Source organism: Megascapheus bottae, chromosome 3 (genome assembly GCF_031878675.1).
Source record: "Megascapheus bottae isolate mThoBot1 chromosome 3, mThoBot2.hap1, whole genome shotgun sequence".
NCBI lineage: Eukaryota > Metazoa > Chordata > Mammalia > Rodentia > Geomyidae > Megascapheus > Megascapheus bottae.
The window spans coordinates 24404738-24429369 of record NC_143511.1 but is presented as its reverse complement, the minus strand read 5'-3'; the positions used below and the strand labels follow the sequence as shown (position 1 = coordinate 24429369).

At 38.3% G+C, this 24632-nt stretch overlaps 1 protein-coding gene across 1 annotated transcript in view; it reads left to right on the top strand.

The window, feature by feature from the left end:
- Mamdc2 (MAM domain containing 2) overlaps positions 1-23212 on the top strand; it is a 121674-nt gene extending 98462 nt beyond the window's left edge. Inside the window, exons 10-14 of the mRNA XM_090329669.1 lie at positions 2171-2264; positions 4250-4402; positions 18392-18651; positions 21268-21352; positions 22242-23212. Of these exons, the coding sequence (XP_090185795.1) occupies positions 2171-2264; positions 4250-4402; positions 18392-18651; positions 21268-21352; positions 22242-22306 (657 nt within the window). The 3' untranslated portion in view covers positions 22307-23212. The remainder of the gene's footprint in view (positions 1-2170; positions 2265-4249; positions 4403-18391; positions 18652-21267; positions 21353-22241) is intronic.
- Positions 23213-24632: the final 1420 nt, after the last annotated feature.

The window sequence follows — 24632 nt, the reverse complement described above, 5'->3', positions numbered from 1 at the left end:
ATCTAGGGAAGTATGAAGTCATCATTCTACAATACATAGGTAATAGATGGATAGATAGATTCTTTTTTCTTTTTATCAAATAATGATAAATTATAGACTTGTTAAAAATAGGAAAAAAATCTGTTTAGTATAATTTTATGAGTAACATAATTATTATGTGCTTGGTAAAATTTTAAGTTTTTTCTATGGTTTTTTCATTGAATTATATATGATTTATCATCTGGTTAAAATAATCCAGTCTTTTTTATTTAGCATGAAAGAATCTATTTCTTTTCTACTGAGTAATATTTTAAGCCATCGAATCTTAATATCTGCTATTTCTCTAAATGTTGTAGCAACATTTATTTCTTCTCTTTTTGAAATTTTGGATTGTTTCCTTTGTTTGCATGCTTGTTTAGTTTCGTGGTCATTATAAAATAGAGCTACAATAAACATTGAAATCCTGTTGATATTTCCCGTCTTCAGAATACATTATACAAAATGTTTGAGTTTAATGCAAGGAAAAATTTACATCCTTACACTACCTCATTCTCATTTTGAAAGAGTACTTTTGACTGTACTTACTGGGGGAAAAATGAACTTAAAAGCTGTCAAAAGGAAAGAAAAGCATGACTTTTCTCTCCGCAACCCAATTAAATTGATAAATTTTGAGGCAGATTAATATTCCTTCCCATGTAACTATAAAAAATGCTGATAAAATGAAATAGCATTCAAAGCTGATAGCACAGACATTTACCTTCCAAATGGAAAATAAGGTCCTAGGCATAAACCCTGTCAGGAAAGTATTTTATATATGTAGATAATCCTTAGACTCTCTAAAAATGAAAAAATGGCAAAGATGAACAAAAATAAAATCCAGCTCTGTTTTGCTTTGTTCTTTGTAAATACACAGAGTGTATATTATCACATTTCCAAGTCATCCTGCTTACAACTTAAAGTGATATGAATATAATACAAGTAAACCTTCATACATTACAAGGTTAGAAATCACTCCTAGAATCTTGACTTAAATGTCTTATATTTTAGGTGCTGGTAAGCTATTACATAATGTTTTTTAAATTTTCTTTTAAAACAAATCTTCCATGTTAATGTTCTGATCCATCAACACAGAACCAGAACCTTACTGATGACACAAATAAATTAGTGCATAACATTTTGAATATTATAACTTGGAAGTGAAGTGCTACCATTATGCACAAGTAGAGCTTTTGCTTCTGCTTGTGTCATTCCTTGTCTTCATTTAAATTGAGATTTGTCATTAAAAAATTGAACACTGACTACAAAAGCTCATGTACTAATTAAATATTAAGTTACACATTTGAAATCACTTTGGAAATCACAAAAACAGTATAAATATAAATATTTTAAGAAGTGTTTTTTGGACATCATATATGTATGGAAAGTTTCTTTTAAAATTGGCCTAATATGAAGAAATCCAGATTGCTCTTTTGCATTCTCCCCCCCTTCCCCCCCCCCACTCCTTCCCACCCTCCCTCTCTTTCTCCCTTCCTCTCTCACAATGAACTTAATAATTTATAGTATGGATTTGTTTTTCCCTCACATACCACAATAAAATTTGTTTGGACCAATAAAGTAACTGCAGTTGGGGCTTTTATTAGTGAGATCAACTGGGGACATAGATCTTTGTCTTGGAAATGGAACATAAGTCTCCAGATGGCAAATGGCTGGTGCTTAGTTTACAATGTAAATACAGCACATTGCCAGAAAGTCATTTGAAAAAATCAATAGTGTTCATACTGGAAATGTTTGAAAAATTCTTGGAAGATCATCAACTCAGTATGCACTTGGTGGACTATCTAGGGAAAATACTGAAAGCCTGATAGGCTTTTCTTTTTATTCTATTACCCAGTAATCTTCTTGCTTCCTTCTCTCTTACTTTTAGTTATTTAAAGATGCCATTAGTGTTTTTTTTTTTGCATTCAGATGCACACTATATCATTGTGCAGTTGACTCTGCTCAAAATAGTGTAATTCCAGGGTCATATATCAATGACAACCATTCTACGGGCGACTATCATGATTTGCATATGAAAAAGTTGTTTTACATTTTATATTGCTTATGCTGGGCCATTGTGCTAAGGCAGTCCCAAGTGGTAAGACTCCAATTGTTTAGCTCACAGAATTCATAACTTTATTCTTATTAATTGCAGGTGGTTTTCATGAGCCTATGCAAAAGTTTTTGGGACTGTGGGTTTGTAGCCCTGGATGATATTACAATACAGTTGGGAAGTTGCAGATCTCCAGGTAAGAGGGCAATCATTTCTGCCATCTCTTGGTCCTTTACAGGACACCCAGTTCTTCTAAGAAACTTATACATTTAATGAATGTGCACCAGGCCATCCTTTAGTTTTTTCTTAACAGATGTGCCTCTCTCTATACTGGGCTTTGGAATTTAGAAATGATCATTCCAAGCCAGGTACCAATGGCTCACACCTATAATCCTAGGTACTCAGAAAGCTGAGATCTGAGGATTGAGGTTCAGAGCTAGCCCAGGCAAGAGAATCTGTGAGACTCATATCTCCAATTAGCCATCAGAAAACGAGAAGTGGTGCTGTGGCTCAAGTGGTGGAGCACTAGCCTTGAGCAAAAAGAGCTCAGGGACTGAGTTCAAGTACAAGAAAGAACGAAAGAAAGAAAGAAAGAAAGGAAGGAAGGAAGGAAGGAAGGAAGGAAGGAAGGAAAGAAAGAAAGAAAGAAAGAAAGAAAGAAAGACAAGAGAAAGGAAGGAAAGGAGGGAGGGAGGGGCAGAGGGGAGGGAGAGAGAGAGAAAGAAAGAAAATGAAAGAGTAGAAAGATAGAAAAAAGGAAAGAAGAAATGACTCAAATGAATTGTGTGTCTTTGTACATATGACTTAACTCTTTTTTTTTTTTTTCCAGTCCTGGGACTGCAACTCGGCCTTAGCATTGTGTCCTTGGGCTTTCTCAAGGCTAGTGCTGTGCTATGTGAGCTACAGTACTACTTCCGGTTTTTTCTATATATGTGGCAGCCAAGCACTCTACCACTAGGCCAAACCCCTTAATTCTTTTATCTTCGTATGTAAGGGAAGTACAAACACACATATGAATACATACATCTTCTCTAACACAGAACCCAACAAAATAAGCAAGCAAACAAAACAAAACATTTTTTTAAAAGCAAGTATTGCTGGTCACTGGTGGCTCATGATTTTAATGCTAGTTATTCAGGAGGATTTCAGGACCAAAGGGAGAAAAAGGTTGCTAAGAATCTGGATGTAGCCGGGCAGGGTGGCTCATGCCTGTAATCCTAGCTATTCTAAAGGCTGAGATCTGAGGATGGAGGTTCAAAGCCAGCCCTGCAGAAAAGCACCTGAGACTCTTATCTCCAATTAACCTCTAGAAAATGGGAAGTGGGGCTTGGCTAAAGGGTGGGTGGTAGCCTTGAGCTGAAGAGCTCAGGGACAGCGCCCAGGCAGAGATTTAAAAAAAAAAAAAAAAAAAAGAATCTGGATATAGAAAGATAAAATGAAATTCAGCCAAAGGAAGTCTTCAGTAGGTAGGGAGGCAGTACTTACTGCAGTAATAATAATTATTAAAGTTAGTAAGATAGCATTGAGGGCCAGGAACATAGCCTAGGGGTGGCATGCTTACCTAGCATGGACAAAGCCTTGGGTTCGATTCCTCGGTACCACATACACAGAAAAAAACAGAAGTAACACTGTGGCTCAAGTGGCAGAGCACTAGCCTTGAGCAAAATGTGTCCAAGGACAGTGCGCAGTCCCTGAGTTCCAGCCCTAGGATTAGCAAAAAAAAAAAAAAAAAAAAAAAAAAAAAAAAAAACAAAAAAAAACAGATAGCAATGAAAGATGAATATTTATCCTTGAAAGTAGCAAATAAGGGTTTTGCAATGAATTATTATTGTGTGTGTGTGTGTATGTGTGTGTGTGTGTGTGTGTGTGTATGTATACTAGTCCTGGGGCTCGAACTCAGGGCTTAGTCTTTAGCACAGTCTCTGAGCTCTGTTTGCTCAAGGCAGCAAGGTTGGTGATAGTTCTCAGTGTCCTGGATTGGACCTTTGGTGGGATACAGACTGTAACTGGGGACAGATGCTTGGTGCAGGCGGGCCTCCAGTGGAGGCCTGCCTCTCCAGATGTATGACACAGGGCCAGCTGCCTCTCAGCCAGGCAGAATGGGCTGCCAGGGAACCAACCATGAGATGCATATTCATTGAAACTGTCTTAGCAATTGCAACACCTGCTGTTTCCTTGCAGAGAGACTTCCACCTCCACCTGGAGAGTGTACTTTCGATCAAGATGAATGTGCATTTACACAGGAGAAAAGGAACCTGAGCAGCTGGCACAGGAGAAGGGGTGAAACTCCCACCTCCTATACAGGACCCAAGGGAGATCATACTACTGGGGTAGGTAAGTTAAGCCGTATGGTGTTGTTTCCTAAGGAAGTCTTCTAAAGCAGCATCCTAGAGGACATTACTGCATTTTGAAATAGGCAGCTATGTCTTGTGTCTGGAATGAACTCCATATGCATGCCTAGTCATGATTCTACATACAAAGGAGAATTCAGTAGGTGTACTGAAAGTCATTCTTTCTGTTTATATTTATATGTATTATTTACTGATGATTGCTTATATATATTATGAGGATATAACAGGGTGCACAATAATAATCAAATATAATTAGATAAATGAGAGAGGCTGGGTACTGGTGGCTCATGCCTATAATCCTAGCTATTCAGGAGGCAGAAATCGGAGGACTGTAGCTTGAAGCTAGTCCAGGTAAGAAAATCCATGAGATGCTTATTTCCAATTAATCACCAAAAAAGTCAGAAGTGAAGCTGTGGCTCAAGTGGTAGAGTTCTAGCTGAGAGAGAGAGAGAGAGACAGAGAAAGAGAGAGAGACAGAGAGAGAGAGGGAGGGAGGGAGGGAGGGAGGGAGGGAGGGAGGGAGGGGGAGAGAGAGAATGGGAGAGAGAGAAACTCAGAGACTGGGCTGGGAGTGTGGCCTAGTGGTAGAGTGCTTGCTAGTATGCACGAAGCCCTGGGTTTGATTCATTGGTACCACATACACAGAAAAAATGGGGGAAGTAGTAGGACTATTTTGATAGCTTGTAACAAAAAATAGGACTCAAACAGACTTAAATAGAAAGAAGTCATTTGTTAGACTTTGGAACAGAGAAAAAAGACAGTGTGGAACTAGATATGGTGGTTCATGCCTCCAATACCAGCTCTTGGACGGGGAAGTTTGAGGTCAGACTACACAGAAGTTAGCAAGATTCCCTCTCAACCAACAAGTCAAACATGGCTGTATATGCCCGTGCTTCCAGCAGTAAGGGGAATATAGGTAGGAGGCTGAAGTTGACCATGGGTAAACACACGAGACCTTTTCTTAAAAGTAACTCAAAAGCAAAAGGGCTGGGGACATGGCTCAAGTAAAAAGAATACTTGTCTAGATAGTTCAAGGACCCTAGGTGGAATTTAGAGTAAAAAGCTTACGAAGGACTTTGGATAAGGAAGACAGGAAGAGCAGCAGTGGTGAGTCGTGGAAGGAAAGAAAGAGTCTCTGAAGAGGGCAAGAAGTCTCTTGCAAGCTGATGTTGCAACAGACCTGGAGACTTTGATTTTGGGACATCCTAAAGATCCTGTATCACTGAGTACGAGCCTTTGAGAATGTCATTTGTAACCTGTAACTTTGTGTTTCATCATCCAGAAAATGAGATTACTTAACCTACTTACCTGCCCTCAGAGAGTTGTCTACATTCAGGATGTTAATAAGGTTGTTTTCTTATGGCTTCTTTGCCTCACAAGCAACTGTGCCCACACATGGGCTTTTCTCTATGCTAGTGTATCCTTGACGTCTCTTTTCATATTGAATTAGAGCTCACCCTGCTATCCCCACTTTAAATTCCCTATCAGATGCAATCTGAAGGTAGGGTTTCAGTGTACATAATTTGGAGAGACATACTTCAACTCATAATACAATTCTTCCCAGAGATTAATGCAATGCACTGAATGTTGAAAGGAGACTCTTAAGTGACTGACAATCCAGCCTTTGTCCTGCTTTTTGTGTCTTTATGATAAATTAATTTTATGGCCTTGGGTTGTTTGACTTGTAGATTTTGTTCTACTTCCTTCTCATATCCACAAAAACCTAGAAATAATATAGGCAGTAGATATTAAATTACTTAGAATTCTAATCCTTTACTTAGATTATTTTGGGATTACAAGACTATATGTTAGCTAGCATGGTGTGGCTTTGTTTAAAGAGAATAAAACTTAGCTTGCTTTGTCTCTTTGAAAAACTTAAAAAAGGATATTTCAGCTAACTGGGGTGAAACTTCACAGCAAAAAGTGAGTACAAATCCTTCCTAACGTGTTCAATATTTATTCTGAGGGAGTATTTGATGCATTTGATGAAACTCTTTTGTGCACAATGCAGAATGCTGATTTTTTAAAAGTAAATTATTTCTGTATTCTGTCTTCCTCATTCTTCATTTCACTGGTTTTAATACAAATTCCCAAAAGCTTCTTGAGACTCCTTTCAGTTTTCTAGTTAAATAAAATACTTTGCAGGCTACAAATTTTTTATTCCTAGGTGAAACAACACAGATGAGAAAACAAATTTTTCAAACCATCCTCAAGTATAGAGCACTGGGTAGGAGATGTTTTGGTTTTGCTCTTTTTTTGCAGGGCCGGGGGGGGGGGGGTGGTCAGTCATGAGGCTTGAATTCAGAGTCTGGGTACTGTCCCTGAGTTCTGTTTTGCTCAAGGCTCTACAATTTTGAGCCATAGCACCACTTCCATTTTTCTGATGATTAATTGGAGATAGAGTTTCATGGCCTTTCCTGCCAAGTCGGTCTTTGAGCCATGATCCTCAGATCTCAGCCTCCTGAGTAATTAGGATTACAGCTATGAGCCACCAGAGCCAGCATTGTTTTTCATTCTTAAAATCACTTTAATGGCCATCTTACTGGGAGAGATAATGATGGTAATGAATATTCATTGAATATTTCATCCAGCAGGCACTGTTTGAGGAATCTTTCTTTACATTCTTACCACTACCTACAGAGTAGGCAGAAGGTCTCTGTGACAAAAGTTCAGAGAAGGGGAGTGCCCTGCCAACATCACACAGTAGCAACTGGTAAAGTAGAGCCTAAGTTTCGTTGTGCTTGTCTATAATGGACATGCCTTCCCATGCTTGCTCATCACAATCTCCAAGACTACATGGTACTCAGAGTTCACATATGACCCGGAATGACCATGGTATCTTAGGTGAAATCATCACCAACTTTCAATATAAACTCACCACGATCGTATTTTTCACTGAAGGAGGGAATTGTCTTCTCTTAGAAGGGCTATGTTCAAACCAATGTTATTCATGAATATTATTTTTTTTAAAAATCATCCAGCAGAAAGAAGCTATATTCTTAATCTAGTTCCAGTATCTGTATATCGATATTATAAGTTCAACTCTAGGAATGCATCTTATGCACCTATCATATAACCTTAACAGAGAGAGAAGTGGCTTCCTTTGTGTAGTGTCTAATAGTGTGAGATAAGTGAAACTTCTGTATTTGCTCCCAGATCACAAGATGACAAGGGCTACCCATTCAAAAATACATTTTTTTCTTTTGCCAGTCCTGGGGCTTGAACTCAGGGCCTGAACACTGTCCTTGGGCTTTCTCAAGGCTAATGCTTTACCACTTGAGTCACAGCTCCATTTCCAGCTTTTTCTATGTATGTGGTATGGAGGAATCAAATCCAGGTCTTTGTGCCTGTGAGGCAAGCACTCTACCACTGGGCCAAACTCCTTACCCTCACAGGCACAATTTTAAGATTACTTTTACTTGTTAAAGACACCAACTCCCATATGGAAGCTACAGGTATATAAGCATCAAATGTCTTAGAACTGGGAATGATCAATCATATTAGAGTCTTTGGACCTCTAAGATTTTGACGCATTCCATATGTCTTGAACACTTGCTATACATTATGCACCAAATAAGGCTCAAAAAGACCAGAATTATACTGGCACCATGGCAAGAATTAAGCTCTAGAGATCGTGAAACCCTACTAGTTCTCCTTGGGAGTGTGTTGAAAGATTAATTGGAGTTGGTCAGAAATGGAGGGAGGAAGCATTTTAGGATGAGGGAACAGCAGGTGTAGGGCACAAAGCCATAATACAACAGGGCAGTTTTCCGGAACTGTAAGTTATTATGCTTGGTTGGCATGCAGAATACTGTCAACCAGTATTCCCGAGAAAGTAGCCTTGGATGCATGTAGTGTATTGGAGATATTCCAAGGAGCAGGTGTGTGAGGCAAAGAGCTTTAAACAAAAAAGACTAGGAAGAGATCTAATACAAGGATTCATCACTAATGTGGCCATAGCTGTATCTACCTGGTTACTTACTCATGTGGGAACATCTCAGAAACCATGTTGTAGGTTTCAGGACCACAAACTGGGAGGAGAACGGGAGAAGTGCTGATGAACGGGTTCTCTCCCTGCAAAGAGATACATACCCATCACCACTGACTCGCTACTCCTTCTCAATTTCCAGGTTGTATTCACATAAGTGTGGACTGATTATCTAGCGGTTCAAGCTAAGAATGATTGGTGAAGCCTCCACTTCAAAGGCAGGAAGCAGAAGGCACTTGGCTTGAACCCAAAATAAGGCATCTATCGAATTGCCTCTGAGTTAATTCTGACTTTTCACTTCCTATGCTTAAAGCCTATCGATATGCACTTGGGAGAACATATACAGTGAGGAGAGAGAGAGAGAGAGAGAGAGAGAGAGAGAGAGGGGGGGGGGGAGGGAGAGGAAGGGGTGAGGGGGAGAAAGAAAGAGAGAAAGAAAACTGCTTTATAGACAACTGCATTAGATGGCCAGTCAATATATGTCCATTAAATAAAAAAAGAAAAGCTCAGAAAAGCCAAGCTATAAATATGTCAAGTTATTGTGTGTGTGTGTGTGTCAGAATCAATATATCATCTTAGGTTAAACAAAGACAAACCCTGGGAAGAAAGCTCTTCGGTTTGCTGCCACACAGGTCAAATAATGCCAATTTTTCAGGAAGTTCCCACACCATTTTGCTCCTTCCAGAAGCTTCTGGGCTAATGGTTCTTGCAGCTGCCTTAGTTACAGAGCGTGTGGTTTTCAATTCTGTCACAGAGGAGAGATAGGATAGGACTAGCACAAGTGAAAAGGTCACTCTGCTTAGCAAGATTCAATCTGCTTTCTTAAACAGGCACTGTTGGATTGCTGCAAGCTTTAGTTAATTCCCAGAGTTCTGAAAAAGTTGATTTTGACCTTTTCCTTTTTATTTGCCCAGTGTTTCCATTGCTTTTCAGAGATGAAGTTTGTAACTCCATCATTCTGAAAACTCCCTTCATTCCCCTTGTTTTTTTTAACAGATTTATCAGATTTTTAGTTCTTCATCTTATCTATTTTCTTGAACACATATATATGTATGTGTGTATACATAATCTGTATCATACAGATTATAATATACATAGTATACATATATACAGTGCTGGGATTGAACCCAGTCCCCACACACATACTAAGAAAATGGCTTACTACTGTACTTATATTCACATCCCTCAACTATATTATTAAATACTCATACTATTAAGTTATTAATCAGTAGTTTTATAGTCCTATGTGACAGCTGTACACATAGATCACCTGTTTCCTTTCCATCTATTTCTTAATATGTCTGATAAATTTGATTGAATATCGGACAATGTGATTGAAAAGGTCAATGATGTTTTCAACTAATTCTCAAGTAGACTACCAGAAAACTCACCAACTTGACACAGGGTTTCACTTCTTGTTTCCATGTCTATTGCTGACTCTCCAAGAATATACTCTGAAATTTTATTAGGGACTGATCTTTATCAACTGTCCTAAACTAAACCATTTTCATCTCTTGAGCTGGAGAGATTACTGAAAGTTCCACTTCATTTTGCAGTTAACTTCTTGCCGCTTGTTCTCTTGGAGTTGAGAATTTGGCAAATGCCTCAAGAGAAGACTGACTTTCTTTTCTGCCCCAGGACTGGCACAAAAGAAAGAAAGAAAGAAAGAAAGAAAGAAAGAAAGAAAGAAAGAAAGAAAGAAAGAAAGAAAGAAAGAAAGAAAGAAAAGTGAAAGAGGAAGCAAAAACAATTATACAGCCTTTGGCTTTAGACTGCCTGACAAATGAAGTCCTTTTTCCTTTTGTAACTCCATCTTGAGCAGTAAAGATTGGAGACAATTGTATCGCAGAAAAAAAATTCAATAATTCTTTTTACATCATAGCAAAGTAGACTTTATTCAAGTCTATTATGACAGATACTAGGACCAATGCAATGTGATTTTGCAGTGGGAGGAAGAGCAATTCTCCCCCTCAACTTTGAATATAGCACAGGCAAGTAGGAAATTAAAACCAGGAGAAGTGGGGGAAAAGGATGGGGTGGGGTGATATTGATCAGATGCATTGTACTTAACAGACATGTTGAGTGAAGTACCTTTGTATTTCTACTTAAAGATATTTTTAAGTTATATAATTAATAGAGCCAAGGAACTGTGTGAAAGTCAGTGCACAGAAAATTACTTAAGTAACTCCAGGAGTACAGATTCTGGTTGAACTCACCTACAGGGATTCTTTATTAATTTCTTTGTTTTGTTTTGGTCTCCTTTTTGCTTTTCAAAATCCAGTCAAGTATCCATTGCCTGTTAAGCAAATGCTCAACCAGTGAGCCAAATGTAATATGCTACTTCCATGAATGTCATTGAAATTTCTGTTTCAATAAGAAAGGTATTTTTTGCCAGTTGTGGGGCTTGAACTCAGGCATGAGCACTGTCCTAGGACTTTTTCTTAAGTCTTGAGCTCTATCACTTGAGCCACAACACCACTTCCAGCATTTTTCTACGTATGTGGTACCAAGGAATTGAACCTGGTCTTCATGCATGCTAGGCAAGCACTCTACCAGTAGGCCAAACTTCCGGCCCTGGAAAGGTATTTTGAAATAAGGAAAATTTTAATTTATTTAGCAAATGGACAGAAATTTGTAGATTTTTAGGATGCTGGTGATACAGGGGATATTATAGGTTAACTAAAGCAATAAATATAATTTAAATATTGCTTAAATCCATTCAAGAGAGTTTTATTATTATCTTTTTGGTCCTAAGATGGTAACAATACAATTGCTTATAATTAAGTATACAGTCTAAGCAACAATGGAGTTATATAAAAAAAGGAAATCTCGTAAGTGTTGGTATTGCTATTTTATATTTAGACATAATTTTTCTATGTCTTCTTTTCAAATGCAGGTAACAAAATAATGACAGAATATAAAAACAGCCTTTCTGTTCTGTATGTTAGGAAAATGCTAAATTCAAACTCTGAGTCTGCTCAGTATCTCACCTTGATGAATACAGGGCATTCCTTTGGCATTGGGGGTGATGTCATGCATCCTAGGAGTTTAAGAGGCTATCCTTGTAGACTTGCACCTTACCTTTCCCTTTGTATCCTTAAAGTCTATCCATCTACCCTTAGAAGAACACATATGTAGGGAGGGGAAAAAAAAGGAAAGAGGCATGCAAAATTGTTTTTTTTTAATAGACCTGCGTTTATATGGTCAGTCACTATAGATCCAATGTAGATGCTAAGAAAGGCAGCACCATAAATATGCCATATTATTTTGTGTATCAAAACAAATATATTATCATATGTAGTAGTTCCAGAGGAGGTACAGTTTATGACATGGGGCAATGCAGATAAACTTTTTCAAATCTGAGTGTGTCACATAATATAGTCTAATGGAGAGATCAACCAATAAAGAGTGATCTCATGATCTATCATCATAGAAACCAGAACATCATTACATAACTTCTCTGAACCTCAATTTCTTCATATGCAAAACCATTAGTGTGCAGCTAGTCTCTTAGTATTGTTGTGACAATTAAATTCTGTGAAAAAATTTGACATAAACTGCACTGAAATGAATGGTGTTTTTATTTTTATAATCAGTGAATCTTTTATAAAATTTGATGTTTATCTTTTTCATACTTCTCTGGACTCATTATGTCATTTGCATTTCTATAAAATAGAAAATCAGACCCTATGAATACTGGTAAATATTACTTAGTAGAAACCAAGAGGTTCAATAGAAACATTGAATCAATGTTTTCCAAATGGTGTTATATTCATCACAAGGTAGTTCAAGTATAAAAGCATGACTAATAAAAGCATGACTATTTTAACTTAGAAATATGCATAAATAAGAAAAACATGTATGGGACTGGGAATGTGGCTTAGTGATATAGTGCTTGCCTAGCATGCATAAAGCCCTGGATTTGGTTCCTCACTATCACATACACAGAAAAAGCAGGAAGAGGTGTTGTGGTTCAAGTGGTAGAGTGCTAGCCTTGAGCAATAGAAGCTCAAGGGCAGTGCCCAGACTCTGAGATGAAACCCCAGCACTAGCAAAAGAGAAGGGAAGAGAAGGGAAGGGAAGGGAAGGGAAGGGAAGGGAAGAGAAGAGATAAGATATAGGCAGTCCACCACAACCATTCATGGCCAGTTTTTTGCTTTCATATTGATCTGAAGTTCCTCCTTGGGTAAATATAGTTTAGCAATAAAATACAAACTCTTAGAAGAGAAATGTTAAATATAGGTATTATATGGAGTAGACAAAAATACCAATGCAGTATTTATGTAACTGAAACTTGGAAAACACAGAACAAGTCATTCTACTAGAATAACAAAAATGTTACCTCTTCCCCTTTCACAAATATTATGGACCCACTATTGACTCCTATTAATAGAATAGAGCATTTGTGACTGATGTAGAACGAGTTGCATCAGGAGTTTTCAGAATTTGTCCTGCAGGATTTGTATATCCATTTCCTGCCATCAACTCCTTGCTTAGCCATCCCCTGCAGAACTGTAAAGTTCCCTGACACAAAAGCTACTTATTTACAAAGACAATAAAGACAAACCTTAACAAATATTCCAACATTTTATTGGACATTGCACTTTTATTGACATTTATATGAGGCCAGGTTGGCAGAATTCTTTGTAAACATTTGTTTTAATTGATCTGGAGGGACGTTTGTAGCCAAATAGCAATGGAGTAAATAAATCAAAAAGATAACTATCCAGTGTGTGTGGGGGGAGGGGGAATGTTCTCAAATGTCTCCATTCTTAGCTCCTCATGCATAGTCTATCATCCAATCCTCCTCCTTTGATTCTAGTATCTCCCAGAAAAGCAGCTCTGAAACATTTTCTTAGCAATTACAAAGAAAGAGGCACCATTGCTTCTTAGAACAGCACTATTTACAGATTCAAGAAATCTTCCACTGGGCACTGGTGGCTCATGCTTATAATCCTAGCTACTTAAGAAGCTGAGATCTGAAGAGCACAGTTCAAAACCAGACCAGGCAGGAAAGTCCACAAGGTTCTTATCTCCAGTTAACCACAATGAAACTGAAACTAGTGCTATGGCTCAGTGGTAAGAGTGCTAGCCTTGAGATAAAGAGCTCTAGGACGCTGCCCAGGCTGAGTTCAAGGCCCATGACTGAAAAAAACAAAAAGGGGGACCAGGAGTGTGACCTAGTGGTGAAGTGCTTTCCTAGCAAGCCCAAAGCCCTGGATTCAATTCCTTGGTACCACATATACAGAAAAAGCCAGAAATGGTGCTGTGGCTCAAGTGGTAGAGCCTAGCCTTCTGAAAGCCCAAGGGCAGTGCCCAGGAACTGTTTTTATTTTTGTTTGTATGTATGTTTGTTTTGTTTTTTAAAGAACAGGAAAACTTTCAATTAAAAAAATAAATAAAAAGAAATCTTCCTGTTTCCAGGAATTAAATTATCTTGCAATATACTATAAAAGAGGACAAGAGAATTCTGCCTTTCCCTTTTTGTGTGAAACATCAATAATACATTAAAGTATCAAAGAATGAATTTGTTATGAACTATGCTGTTAGACAAAATCAAACCAAAACAATGTGTTCAATGTACCATATAGCTTGCTTGTCTGTAATCTGTTTCAAGTCCTTATCTTTCAAGAGTTTGGGTACATTACACCAAGCATGTAACTATGTTACTTCACTAGCCTAGAGTTCTCTAAGGAATTTGTTGGAGTTTATTAAGATCTCCACTGTTGGTCAGTCTTGTCCTAATAGGTTTTGAGATTTTCAAATCCTTCTCAGTTACACTGAGAAGGTACTTTTTATCTCTTTTTTTTTTTTTTTTGCCAGTCCTGGGGCTTGAATTCGGGGCCTGGGCACTGTCCTTGAGCTTTCTCAAGGCTAGTAATCTACCACTTGAGCCACAGCATGACTTCTGGCTTTTCCTGTGTATGTGGTACCAGGGAATCAAACCTAGGGCTATGTGCAAGCACTCTATCACTAGACCACATTTCCAGACCCACCAAGAAGGTTTCTATGACAAACTTTTAAAATAAATGTGGTAAAATGTATGTTATATAAAATTAATCTTTGTGTGTATGTGCATTGGTACTGGGACTTGAACTCAGGATCTTGGTGCTGTCCCTTAGTTTTTTGTTTTATTTTGTTTTGCTCAAGGCTGAAACCTTACCACCTAAGGTAGTTCCATTTTTGGCTTTGTGCGTGTGTACATGTGTGTGCGTGTGTTTGTGTGTGTGCTTGTATGTGTGTTTGATTGGAGAAAAGAGTCTCCTACACTTTCATGCCCAGATAGCTTCAACCTACTATCCTCAGATCTCAGCCTTCTGAGGAGCTAGGATTAAAGATGTGAACCATGAGCACCCAGGTAAATTTACCACTTTAATCATTTTTTTCACTTTAATCATTTTTAAGCATACAGATAGCACAGTGATGTTACATGCATGCACATTATTGTCTGGCCATCATCACCATCTAGCTCCAGAAATTGTTCATCTTCTTAAACTCTGTATCCATTCAACTGCATTTATGACAAGCTTTAAAAATCATTTAAAAGTTTTTAAATGGCTGGAGACATGGCCTCAGCAGTAGAGCATCTGCTAAACCAACATGAAGCCCAGAGTTCATTCAAGCCTCAGTACTGTCAATAAATAAATAGGAAGAGTTTTTCATAGCAGTAATGAGTGATTCTAGAGAGACATCTTTTGCAGCTGGGCAATGTACTTTTTCCCCCAGCTAACTGAGATTTCTCTTCCAGCCCAGTGATAGCAGCTAGCTATTCCCACCTTGTGGCCTCTTACACAGACCACTGGGGCCCACTGAAGCTCTGTGAGGGAGCCATGAGCTGGAGGAATAGCTGCTTCACAGCCCCGGATTATGGACATGGCGTATGTCTAGGAGTCTGCACATCACAGTTGCTGTGCAAAGAACAGATGGGCCTCAGATCTCCCAGTATATCCACTAGAACCCCATCTTGAATGTTAAACAATGACCCTCAGAGAGAAAGTAATTTGTTTTTTCCAGTTAATAATCCCTTCCACAGATGAGAATCCTCCTTGTGAAAGAACACCAGAGCTGGTCTGCAGAGTCAAAGCTGCAGCTTCAGGGCCTCCACCCAGAACTTTTGTTTGCTGAGACAGAGCTTAATATGGCAAAGTTTGTTAACGTGGGGTTTTTCCTGCTTTTCAAACATATGTAAGACAGACTAGCCCTCCATGAAGCTCTGGTCTTTACTAGACAAATAAAGTACCATATGCAAGTCCAGAAGACTAATAAAGAGAAATCATAATCATTGTTTCATGAATCAGAAAGGAAAATACTGCTGTCTTAACCAATTGGTTAAAAATCCTTTTTATTTTTTGCTAGTCCTGGGCTTGTGCTCAGGGCCTGAACACTGTCCTTGGCTTTCTCAAGGCTAGAACTCTACCACTTGAGCCTCAGCACCACTTCCAGCTTTTTCTATGGATGTGGTACTGAGGAATCGAACCTGGATCTTCGTGCATGCTAGGCAAGTACTTTACCACTAGGCCAAACTTCTGGCCCGAAAAATCCTTTTTGAGAATAGATTTTAGTCAAGATTGAGCCATATTAGTGTCACCTTATATATGTATCCTTAAAATGAAAACTGTACCCCAAAGATAATTGTGAAAGCCATGAATACTGAAGAAAAGTAGATTGGTAGTTGGGAGTGGTGGCTCAAGCTTGTAAATCTTAGCTACTTGGGAGGTGGCAATCAGGAGATCATAGTTCAAGGCAGGCCTGGGCATAACAGTTCAAGAAGATCCCATCTCAACCAGTAGCAAGGCATGGTATTACCCATCTATTGCCCCTACTGAAATGAGAAAGCACAAGTAGAAGGATCACAGATTGAACATAAATTGAGATCCTACCTTGAAAATAATGCTTGCCTAGCAATACATGCTTGCCTAACAAGTACCAGACCTGGAATTAAATCCTCAGTGGGGAGGGAAGGGGTAGCGGGAGAGGAAAGAAGGAAGGAAGGGTCGGGAGAGGAAGTCAGGAAAAAAAGAGAAAACAGAGGGAGGAAAGAAGGAAGAAAAGAAGAAAAGGAAGGGAAAAATAGAATAGTATCCATGTTCCCAGAAAAGCATTCCCATTCTACTGGATGTGACCCATCTTTTCCAAAAAGCAGGACAATTATAGGCCAAGCAGCATAGATTTCCTTTCATATGTTATATCAAACACAAAGATCAGGGCCAGGAATTTGGCTTGTTGGTAGAGTGCTTGCCTAGCATGCATGAAGACCTGGGTTCAATTCTTCAGTACCACATACATAGCAAAGAAGCTTGAAATGGTGCTGTGCTGTGGCTCAAGTGGCACAGCTCAAGGACAGTGCTAATGCCCTGAGTTTAAGACCCAGGACTGGCAAATAAATAAACAAACAAACACAAAGATCTCTGGAACTGGAAATCTTAGCTAATAGCTTCTCCTTGACATGAGATGCATGAACTGAAAGCATAGTAGACCGCAGGGATCTATGGAAGTTGTGTGTGGTCCAGAGAGGTGAAGCTGTGTGGCCATCCTGACTTAGTTAGAACTTCCCCTGCCTGGAGGAGCCTGGCACAGAGTGATGCTTTTTCCTTTCAAGGCTAAATGAATTGGTGCATTGTATCCACGAAGGGAAGAGTTCCATCCAATGCTCCTGGAGTGACTGAGAGTTCTTTTGGATTCTGGGACCTTAGAATGACCCAGGACTCATTGTTATCATTAGAAGCACATCACCATCATCACTAAATAAAAGATACTTCTCACCTTACCTGCCACTTATGACAGATTCCATTGCTTCCTCCTCATTCTGAAAAGACATGTTTCAGGCCCTAATATTCTCTACTTTCTGGTTCCTGAGCAATAGCATCTTATAGAGGAGATGGCCCCCACCCCTGCCCCTACTCTTAGAGCTTCAACTATAGCCCAGACCTGTTATCTAAGGTTCACATGAGCCTTTCAAGAGCTCCAAAGCTAGGTGACAAATCAGCTCTTTTCATCAAATATTTTTTAGTACCTTAAAAATTATTTTTTGGAGAAGATATGTTTTAAGTAAACATGTATTAAGCAATTGTTTCAGTTCACTGCACTATTAAATCCAGGTAGGATGGTACAAGTTTCCCTATAATGTAATCCCAAGCCAATAACCACAGTTCAAAAGGCAGAACAAACAGAATACCAAGAAGCTGTTGTGCTAGTCCAAGTGAGGAATTACAGTAGCTGGGACAAGGGCAGTGGAGTAGAGGCAAGGAGGCACTGACTGGATTCATGTTGTGTTTTCAAAGTAGAACCACCAGGAATTCCTAATAGCTTGGATGTGGGGAGGGAGCAAGGAAAGGGGGAGTGGGGTGGGTCATTACCATTTGGAGTGAGCAACAGCAAGGGCTGGAAAAGATTTTAGAGTGAGGCTGTGTCCTAGATTGTTTATGCTACTGTAACAAAATATCATAGGCTGGGCAGAGTATAAATAATAGAAACATATTTCCCACAGGAGCTAGGAAGTCCAAGATTTAAGTACCAATAGATTTGGTGCGAGGAAGACTCTCTTCATCATAGGTGATCATTGTCTCAGGCTACCTATTAGGGCAGAGGAGATGGGTGAGCCTCTGGTATCATATAAGGACACCAATCCTACCTCATGACCATATCACCTCTCCACCCCTTCTCCTAAGATGTTCACTTTGGGCATTGGCATTTCAACACATGAATTTAGGGGACACAAACATTTAATTAGTGAGATACGTTCTGATGTGGGCATCACCACATCAAGACATAATACTGGCATGTTAATTTCCTCCTGCCTATTAAACTGAATGATGCCATTAAATTAAAATTTCTTTTTCTGGTTTCAATTCTTGTAGCATTTCTCATTTCCTTGGATCATATGTATTCAGCAGAATTACAAATCCCTTTCTCAGCATCGCAGCGAAGTCACCTACATGTGACTTGTGACCTTTTTAAATGTCCCTGCTCTGCCTTCCTCCCAAGGTTACTACATGTACATTGAAGCCTCTCACATGGTGCATGGACAAAAGGCTCAACTCTCATCCAAGCCTCTGCGAGGGGTCCCTGGACAACACTGCTTGACTTTCTTCTACCACATGTATGGAGCAGGGACTGGGCTGCTGAATGTGTATTTGAAAATGGGAGAAGACAGTGACACATCTCTCCTATGGAGAAGACAAGGGGAGCAGAGCATTTCCTGGCTCCAAGCACAGGTTGAATACATCTGTACAAGGCAACACCAGGTAAGCAAAAAGAAGTAAGAATCAGGCAGAAGGGGAGGGAGTGGCATTCCTCTGGTTCTTCCTTCTCTTGTTATCAAAGAGAATATTATGGGGGCCCTTCCTAGGGTCAGAGATAAAGGGGGGATTAGTTTAAGAGTAAACCTAATTAGCCTCTAGGTAGACTAATCTACCCAGTGAATGGGAAGTTAAACTGGGAGAAAAAACTTTGGATATGTGGGCATAAAGGGATTCCTGAGCAATTTAGTGATGAAAGTGTATCTATTTTTGCCTTGGTACGTTAGGAATGTTAAGTGTATTTCTTTGTGTCCTGCAAATCTTCAAATTCAAGTCTCCCTTTCTTCTAAATATAGTATTGCCTGGTTAGTTATTGCAGCTGGATCTCTTACCCATCATTTCCCATATTCATGTTAGGATATGAGGGCTTTTTTTTTCTTTCTTTTTTCTTTGTTTTGTTTTGTTTGTTTGTTGCTGTAGTATTAGCTCAAGAAGTCAGGGCCTGGGTGCTTTCCTTTGCTCTTTCACTTAAGATTGATACTCTCCCACTAGAGCTACAACTCTGTTCCAGCTTTTTGGTGGCTATTTGGACTCACCTGCTCAGGCTGGCTCTGAACTGTGACCTGATCTCAGCTTCCTGAGTAGCTAGGATTACAGGCTTTGAGCCACTGGTGCCTAGCTTTAGGACTTTCATTTTAAGCCTCTATTTAAGAGTGTTGATGATCCTGGTAAGTTAGGTTTTGTTATGCCTCTGTGGAAGAAAATGAGTTCTTGAGCTCAAGTTCTGGGTCACCCCTGGTGTCCTGTCATGTGCTACTAGGAACTCTCTATCCTAGATTATTATTTGCATCATTTCAGGATATGGGACAGAGCAACCACTCTAGCCCACAGAGCACCAGTGGCCTCTGATGGCCTCTGATTCCACCTGCCTACCAGTCCTGCTAAGGGGAATAGTAACTTGAAAAAGATAGTAGAGGGGAGATGTTAGCAACAGCTCACAAGACTTCTTAGGTATAGACAGTGGAGTTTGAAATAGGAAGAGCCAATGTGACTCTAAAGATTTTGGCCTAAGCAACTGCCACAATAAACTAATTGATCAAAACCACAAAAGCCTTCTATTCCCTTTGGGTTTCATGATTACTCTTTCTCTTCCGCTTTCAGGTGTTTACCTCTGTGGTTTCCTAGATTTCTGAAAGAGTCAGATATTTGGCTCATTGAAATATTTATAGCACTCATATTGCTATTTATTCTTTCTTATGTTTACTTGGAGTTTCTATATGCTGGGTAGTGAGCTCAGACCAAGGTCTCCAAAGTTTTGAGTCATGGATAGCTTAATTGTTGATAATATTTTCCTAGCACCAAAGCCATACCTAACAGTTCCATTTATTAAGTAATTAGAACCAAACAATTTATAATTATTTATGTCCTAAATGTCAACCAAAGGCTTTGTAACCATTTAAAAAAATAATTAGCTGGACACTTGTAGCTTACACCACTGGGGTAAGTCTGAAACTCCCAGAACTTGGAATTGTGATGTCCAAGAAGAGATGATGTATACTTTGCTTTTACCTCTTTGTTCTAACTGGGCTCCAACAAATTAGATGTCCCCACACATATTTTGTCTATAATATACTGATTCAAATGCAAATCTCTCTCAGGAAGAGCTCCACAGACACTCAGGAATAATTTTTAACTAGTCACCTAGGCAAGTTAACACCTAAACATAGCCATTTTAGGTTATATCTCTAGAATTTGTGTTAACTTTTATTTTGCCATGTCATTAAAGTTTCTTCAAATCATTGATTTCCAGATAACTTCCTAAACTTATCATATTAGTCCATATATGTTTTTAATTTTGAGAACCTTAATGAAATTGGTTTAATAAAAGCATAAGCTGGTTCAGTAGGAAGCCATTTGCTCAAGAAATGAATAGGACAAATACATATTCTGGACAATCTTTATTACTCACAAGTCTTCTGGAGGAGTCAGCATTTTATTTATTACTATTGGAGTAGCCCTGGAGCTGGGAATCTGTTTTTCCTAAAGTAAGAATATTTGCTCAGTTGTTGTTTTCTCATCCTCTAAAGCATGAAACTGATTTCCTCATCTTTTGGGGCTGTGCTTTTGATGTTAGGATATTTAACACGATAAATGAGCCATTATCTGTTGGTAATTTATTATGCTTCTCTGTTCATACATAAGTATTATTGGGCATATTAACTTTTTCCATCTAGTATTAATGGTAGATCTACAGGGAGCTTAAAGAAATTGGAGCCTGTGGTCTCTCAGACTGCCCTGTAGGCACTGGGAGAAGCTAGAAAAATAGACTTTAAGTGGAAAGCGGAAACCAGGTCACCATTAGAAATTCTTAAAGAGATTTAAGAAAAATTACTTAAAGAGATATTTTTAAAAAACAGATCTAAATTTCCAGTGCTCTAGTAATTTATTGTGAATTTCCTTAAATTTCCAATAACTATTATCTTTAATGCATTTACATTTCTAATTTTGTATCCTTTTCCTTAAAGGGGGTCTTAAAGAACTATCTAAGCTTTAGACTGGCAAAGCCTGAATTGCTTTATTAGGGTGACTGTATTTTTTAATTTTAGCATTATTATTTTTCAGATAATTTTTGAAGCCATTCGAGGAGTTTCAATACGAAGTGATATAGCCATTGATGATATTAAATTTCAGGCAGGACCTTGTGCAGGTAATATTTTCCCAATTATATATATACATTATATTTAGCAGACCTACGAATGTGATGCATACCTGTAATCCCAGTGTTTAGGAGGCAAAGGCAGGAAAATCATGAGTTCAAAGACTGTTTAAGCTACATAGTATATTCTCAACTGAAAAAAAAGAAGTATTTAATAATATATAAAATAGATGCAAGTGTCATAGCAAAGATATGGAACCAACCCAGATGCCCCTCAGTAGATGATTGGATCAACAAGATGTGGTATTTATACACAATGGAATTCTAGGCTGCCATGAGAAAGAACGACATGGCCCATTTGTAAGGAAATGGAAAGACTTGGAAAAAAAAACAATATTAAGTGAAGCAAGCCAGACTCAAAGGAACATGGGCTCAATGGTTTCCTCATTTGTCATTATTAGTATAAATATTGGACTCTCCTAGCAGAGGTCTACAATAGGGCAAAACCTAGATGCATAAGGCCATAAAGGATAAGGCTAAATGAAAGGATCTCCAGGATATGAAAACAAGAGCCATATAATGTGTGATTGTTGTTCTTAATGTACTATACTATTTATCATCTCTTTTGTTGTCCATTGGTTATCTCATATTGTTACAGTATCATACCTTGTTATCTGGTATATTGCATATTTGTTTATTTGAAATTGGATAGGGAGGGAGGAAAACAAGATGAGGGGAAAGGGTGGGGGAGAGAAATGGGGAGAAAAACATGAGAAGGGGTATCAATGTTTGTGAAGTAATTCACCTTCTATCTGGAAAATATAATGCAACCCTTCTGTTAATTACAATAAAATAAAAGGCGCAAATGATAATGAAAATTAAGTCTTTTCAACAATAAAATTAAACAAAGCTATTATTGTCTATTTGTCTTTTCTAACAGAAATTGAAGGTACATCTCAACAGTCATCAGGATATTCTGGAGATTTAAATGAAATTGAATATTAAGCAATTATCTGAGTTGGATCAACTAGACAGAAGATGTACCTCTCTTCAGTCACAAAGAAAACCAAGCAAAGGAATACTGGCCACTCTTAACCATTTCATAAGTTATGAAATGACTTTAAAGTACTCCTTATTCATTTCTCTTGCAAAAAAAACACTTCTGACTCAGGGCTTTTGATTTCTTGCATTTGACAACTGTTTCTAGAAGTACAGGCTGCTTATTGTCTAGATTATTCATCTTAATTTTGGTAGCAGTTAAAATACAATGTGTTATGTTATTAGCCATTAAAAATACAAATAAAGGGCACACTCAGAATGAGTGTGCTCTTAAATCTGCATTCAGTGAATGTACAGAAAAAGAACAGATCTTGTGGGTTTCCTCTTGAATTTCAAATATTATAAGTATTTTAAGAAATAAATAATGTGAGATATTGGGAATATCTTCAGAATGAATGCAGTATTTTATGGTAACAAGTGATTCTGGGAAAAAATCTAATATTATTCTCTATGTTTTAATCATAGAGAGGATTAATGTTTAATATTTATACCATATAGGATCACAAAAGAGCTTTCATAAAGTCTCAGAGTAAAGTAAGTCAGTATTAATTAATGTTGTGGTACAAGAAAATGCTATCTTTTTTTCTTCCTTTGAACTACCTTTGAAAGTCACGGAACACATGGATTGAAAATGCACTCTTATTTTATAAAGCAGTCTTGAAAATGTTGATGTACATACACCCAACAATTTTTAATAAACAGTTTGACTTGTAATAATTGTTTGAGTAAAATTTGAGTAGTATGAATACAACCACATATGCTAAACAACTGCTTTTATTTACTCACTGAGAGAATTGTGTACATATGTGTATGTGTGTGTTAGTGTGAAAATATAAATGACTTAATAAAAAAATTTGAAAATCTTTTTCACTAGAAATTAACTACTCATTTCTTTATAGCTTGATTTTATCAGGAAGTCTCTGTGTGTGTGTGTGTGTGTGTGTGTGTGTGTGTGTGTGTGTGTGTGTGTGTGTGCATGTGTGCACATCCTGGCCAATCCTGGAGGCTTGAACTCAGGGCCTGGTCATTATCCTTAAAATTGTTTTTGCTCAAAGTTAGTGCTCTACCCCTTGAGCCACAGCTCCACTTCCAAGCTTTTGTTGTAGTTTATTAGAGATAAGAGTCTCATGAACTTTTCTTCCTGGGCTGGCTTTGAACTGCAGTTGTTGAGTCTTAGACTCTTGAGTAGACAGGATTACAGACTTGAGCCACTTGTGCCTGGCATGTGAGCCACTGGCACCTAGCCAAAATATCTGGATTATAAAACTGTAGTTTCTCATTTGAATCTCCATTATTTCACAATGAAATGTTTTGGGACTTTTTTTGTTAGAGACACAGTCACTTTATATATTGATAAAATAAATTTTAAGGTATTTTAGCTGGGCATGGTAGCTCAAACCTGTCATCCCAGCTATATTATGTAAGAGGCTGAGCTCAGAAAGGTCCAGACCAACCTAGAAAAAAAAAAGTACACAGATTCCATCTCAAAGGAAAAGCTGATGTGATGGGACTTGCTTGTTATCCCAGCGATGGCAAGAAGCATAAACAGGAGGATTCTAGTAAAGCTAGCATTGGGGGAAAAAAATAGCCTCTATCGAAAATAACCGGAGCAAAAAGGACTAGAGGAGTGGCTCATGTTAGATCACTTTCTGAACAAGTACAAAGACCTGAGTTCAAACTTTGACATTTAAAAAAAGTTTTTCATTTTGCATAAACAAATCCCCAAATTGTGCTGGTGGCTCACACCTATGAAAATAGCTACTTAGAAGACTAAAAATCTAAAAAAAAGTCAGTACAAAGCCATCCCAGGCCAACAAAGGGCTGGAAATGGAGGTGTTGCGCAAATGGTATAGAGCCATTTTAGAGAAAAAAAAAAGGTAAGGGAGAGTACCCAGGCCCTGCGTTGGAGCCCCTAGTACCAACACACACACACACACCACACACACACACACACACACACACACACACACACACACACACGGAGGCTCTCCTCTCAATGCTGTTCCCAACATGGATTTACAAGTTTCCTTCTTCCAGAAGAATTTATTAGCTATCAAAATTGCCTAAATAGGAAAATGACTTGGACAAACCAGCTCTGGAGAGGGGAGGTGTAGATTAGAATGCTGAGCATTTACTGACTTAGAGCAGAAGGATATACTCATACTCATCACCAACTGTTGCCAACTGATGTTCATGGAAGAGAAGAAGCATAAACTAAGTGATGAATTTGCCTGAGCTCATTGTGTCCCTGCTGTAGGATTCAACAGTTTGA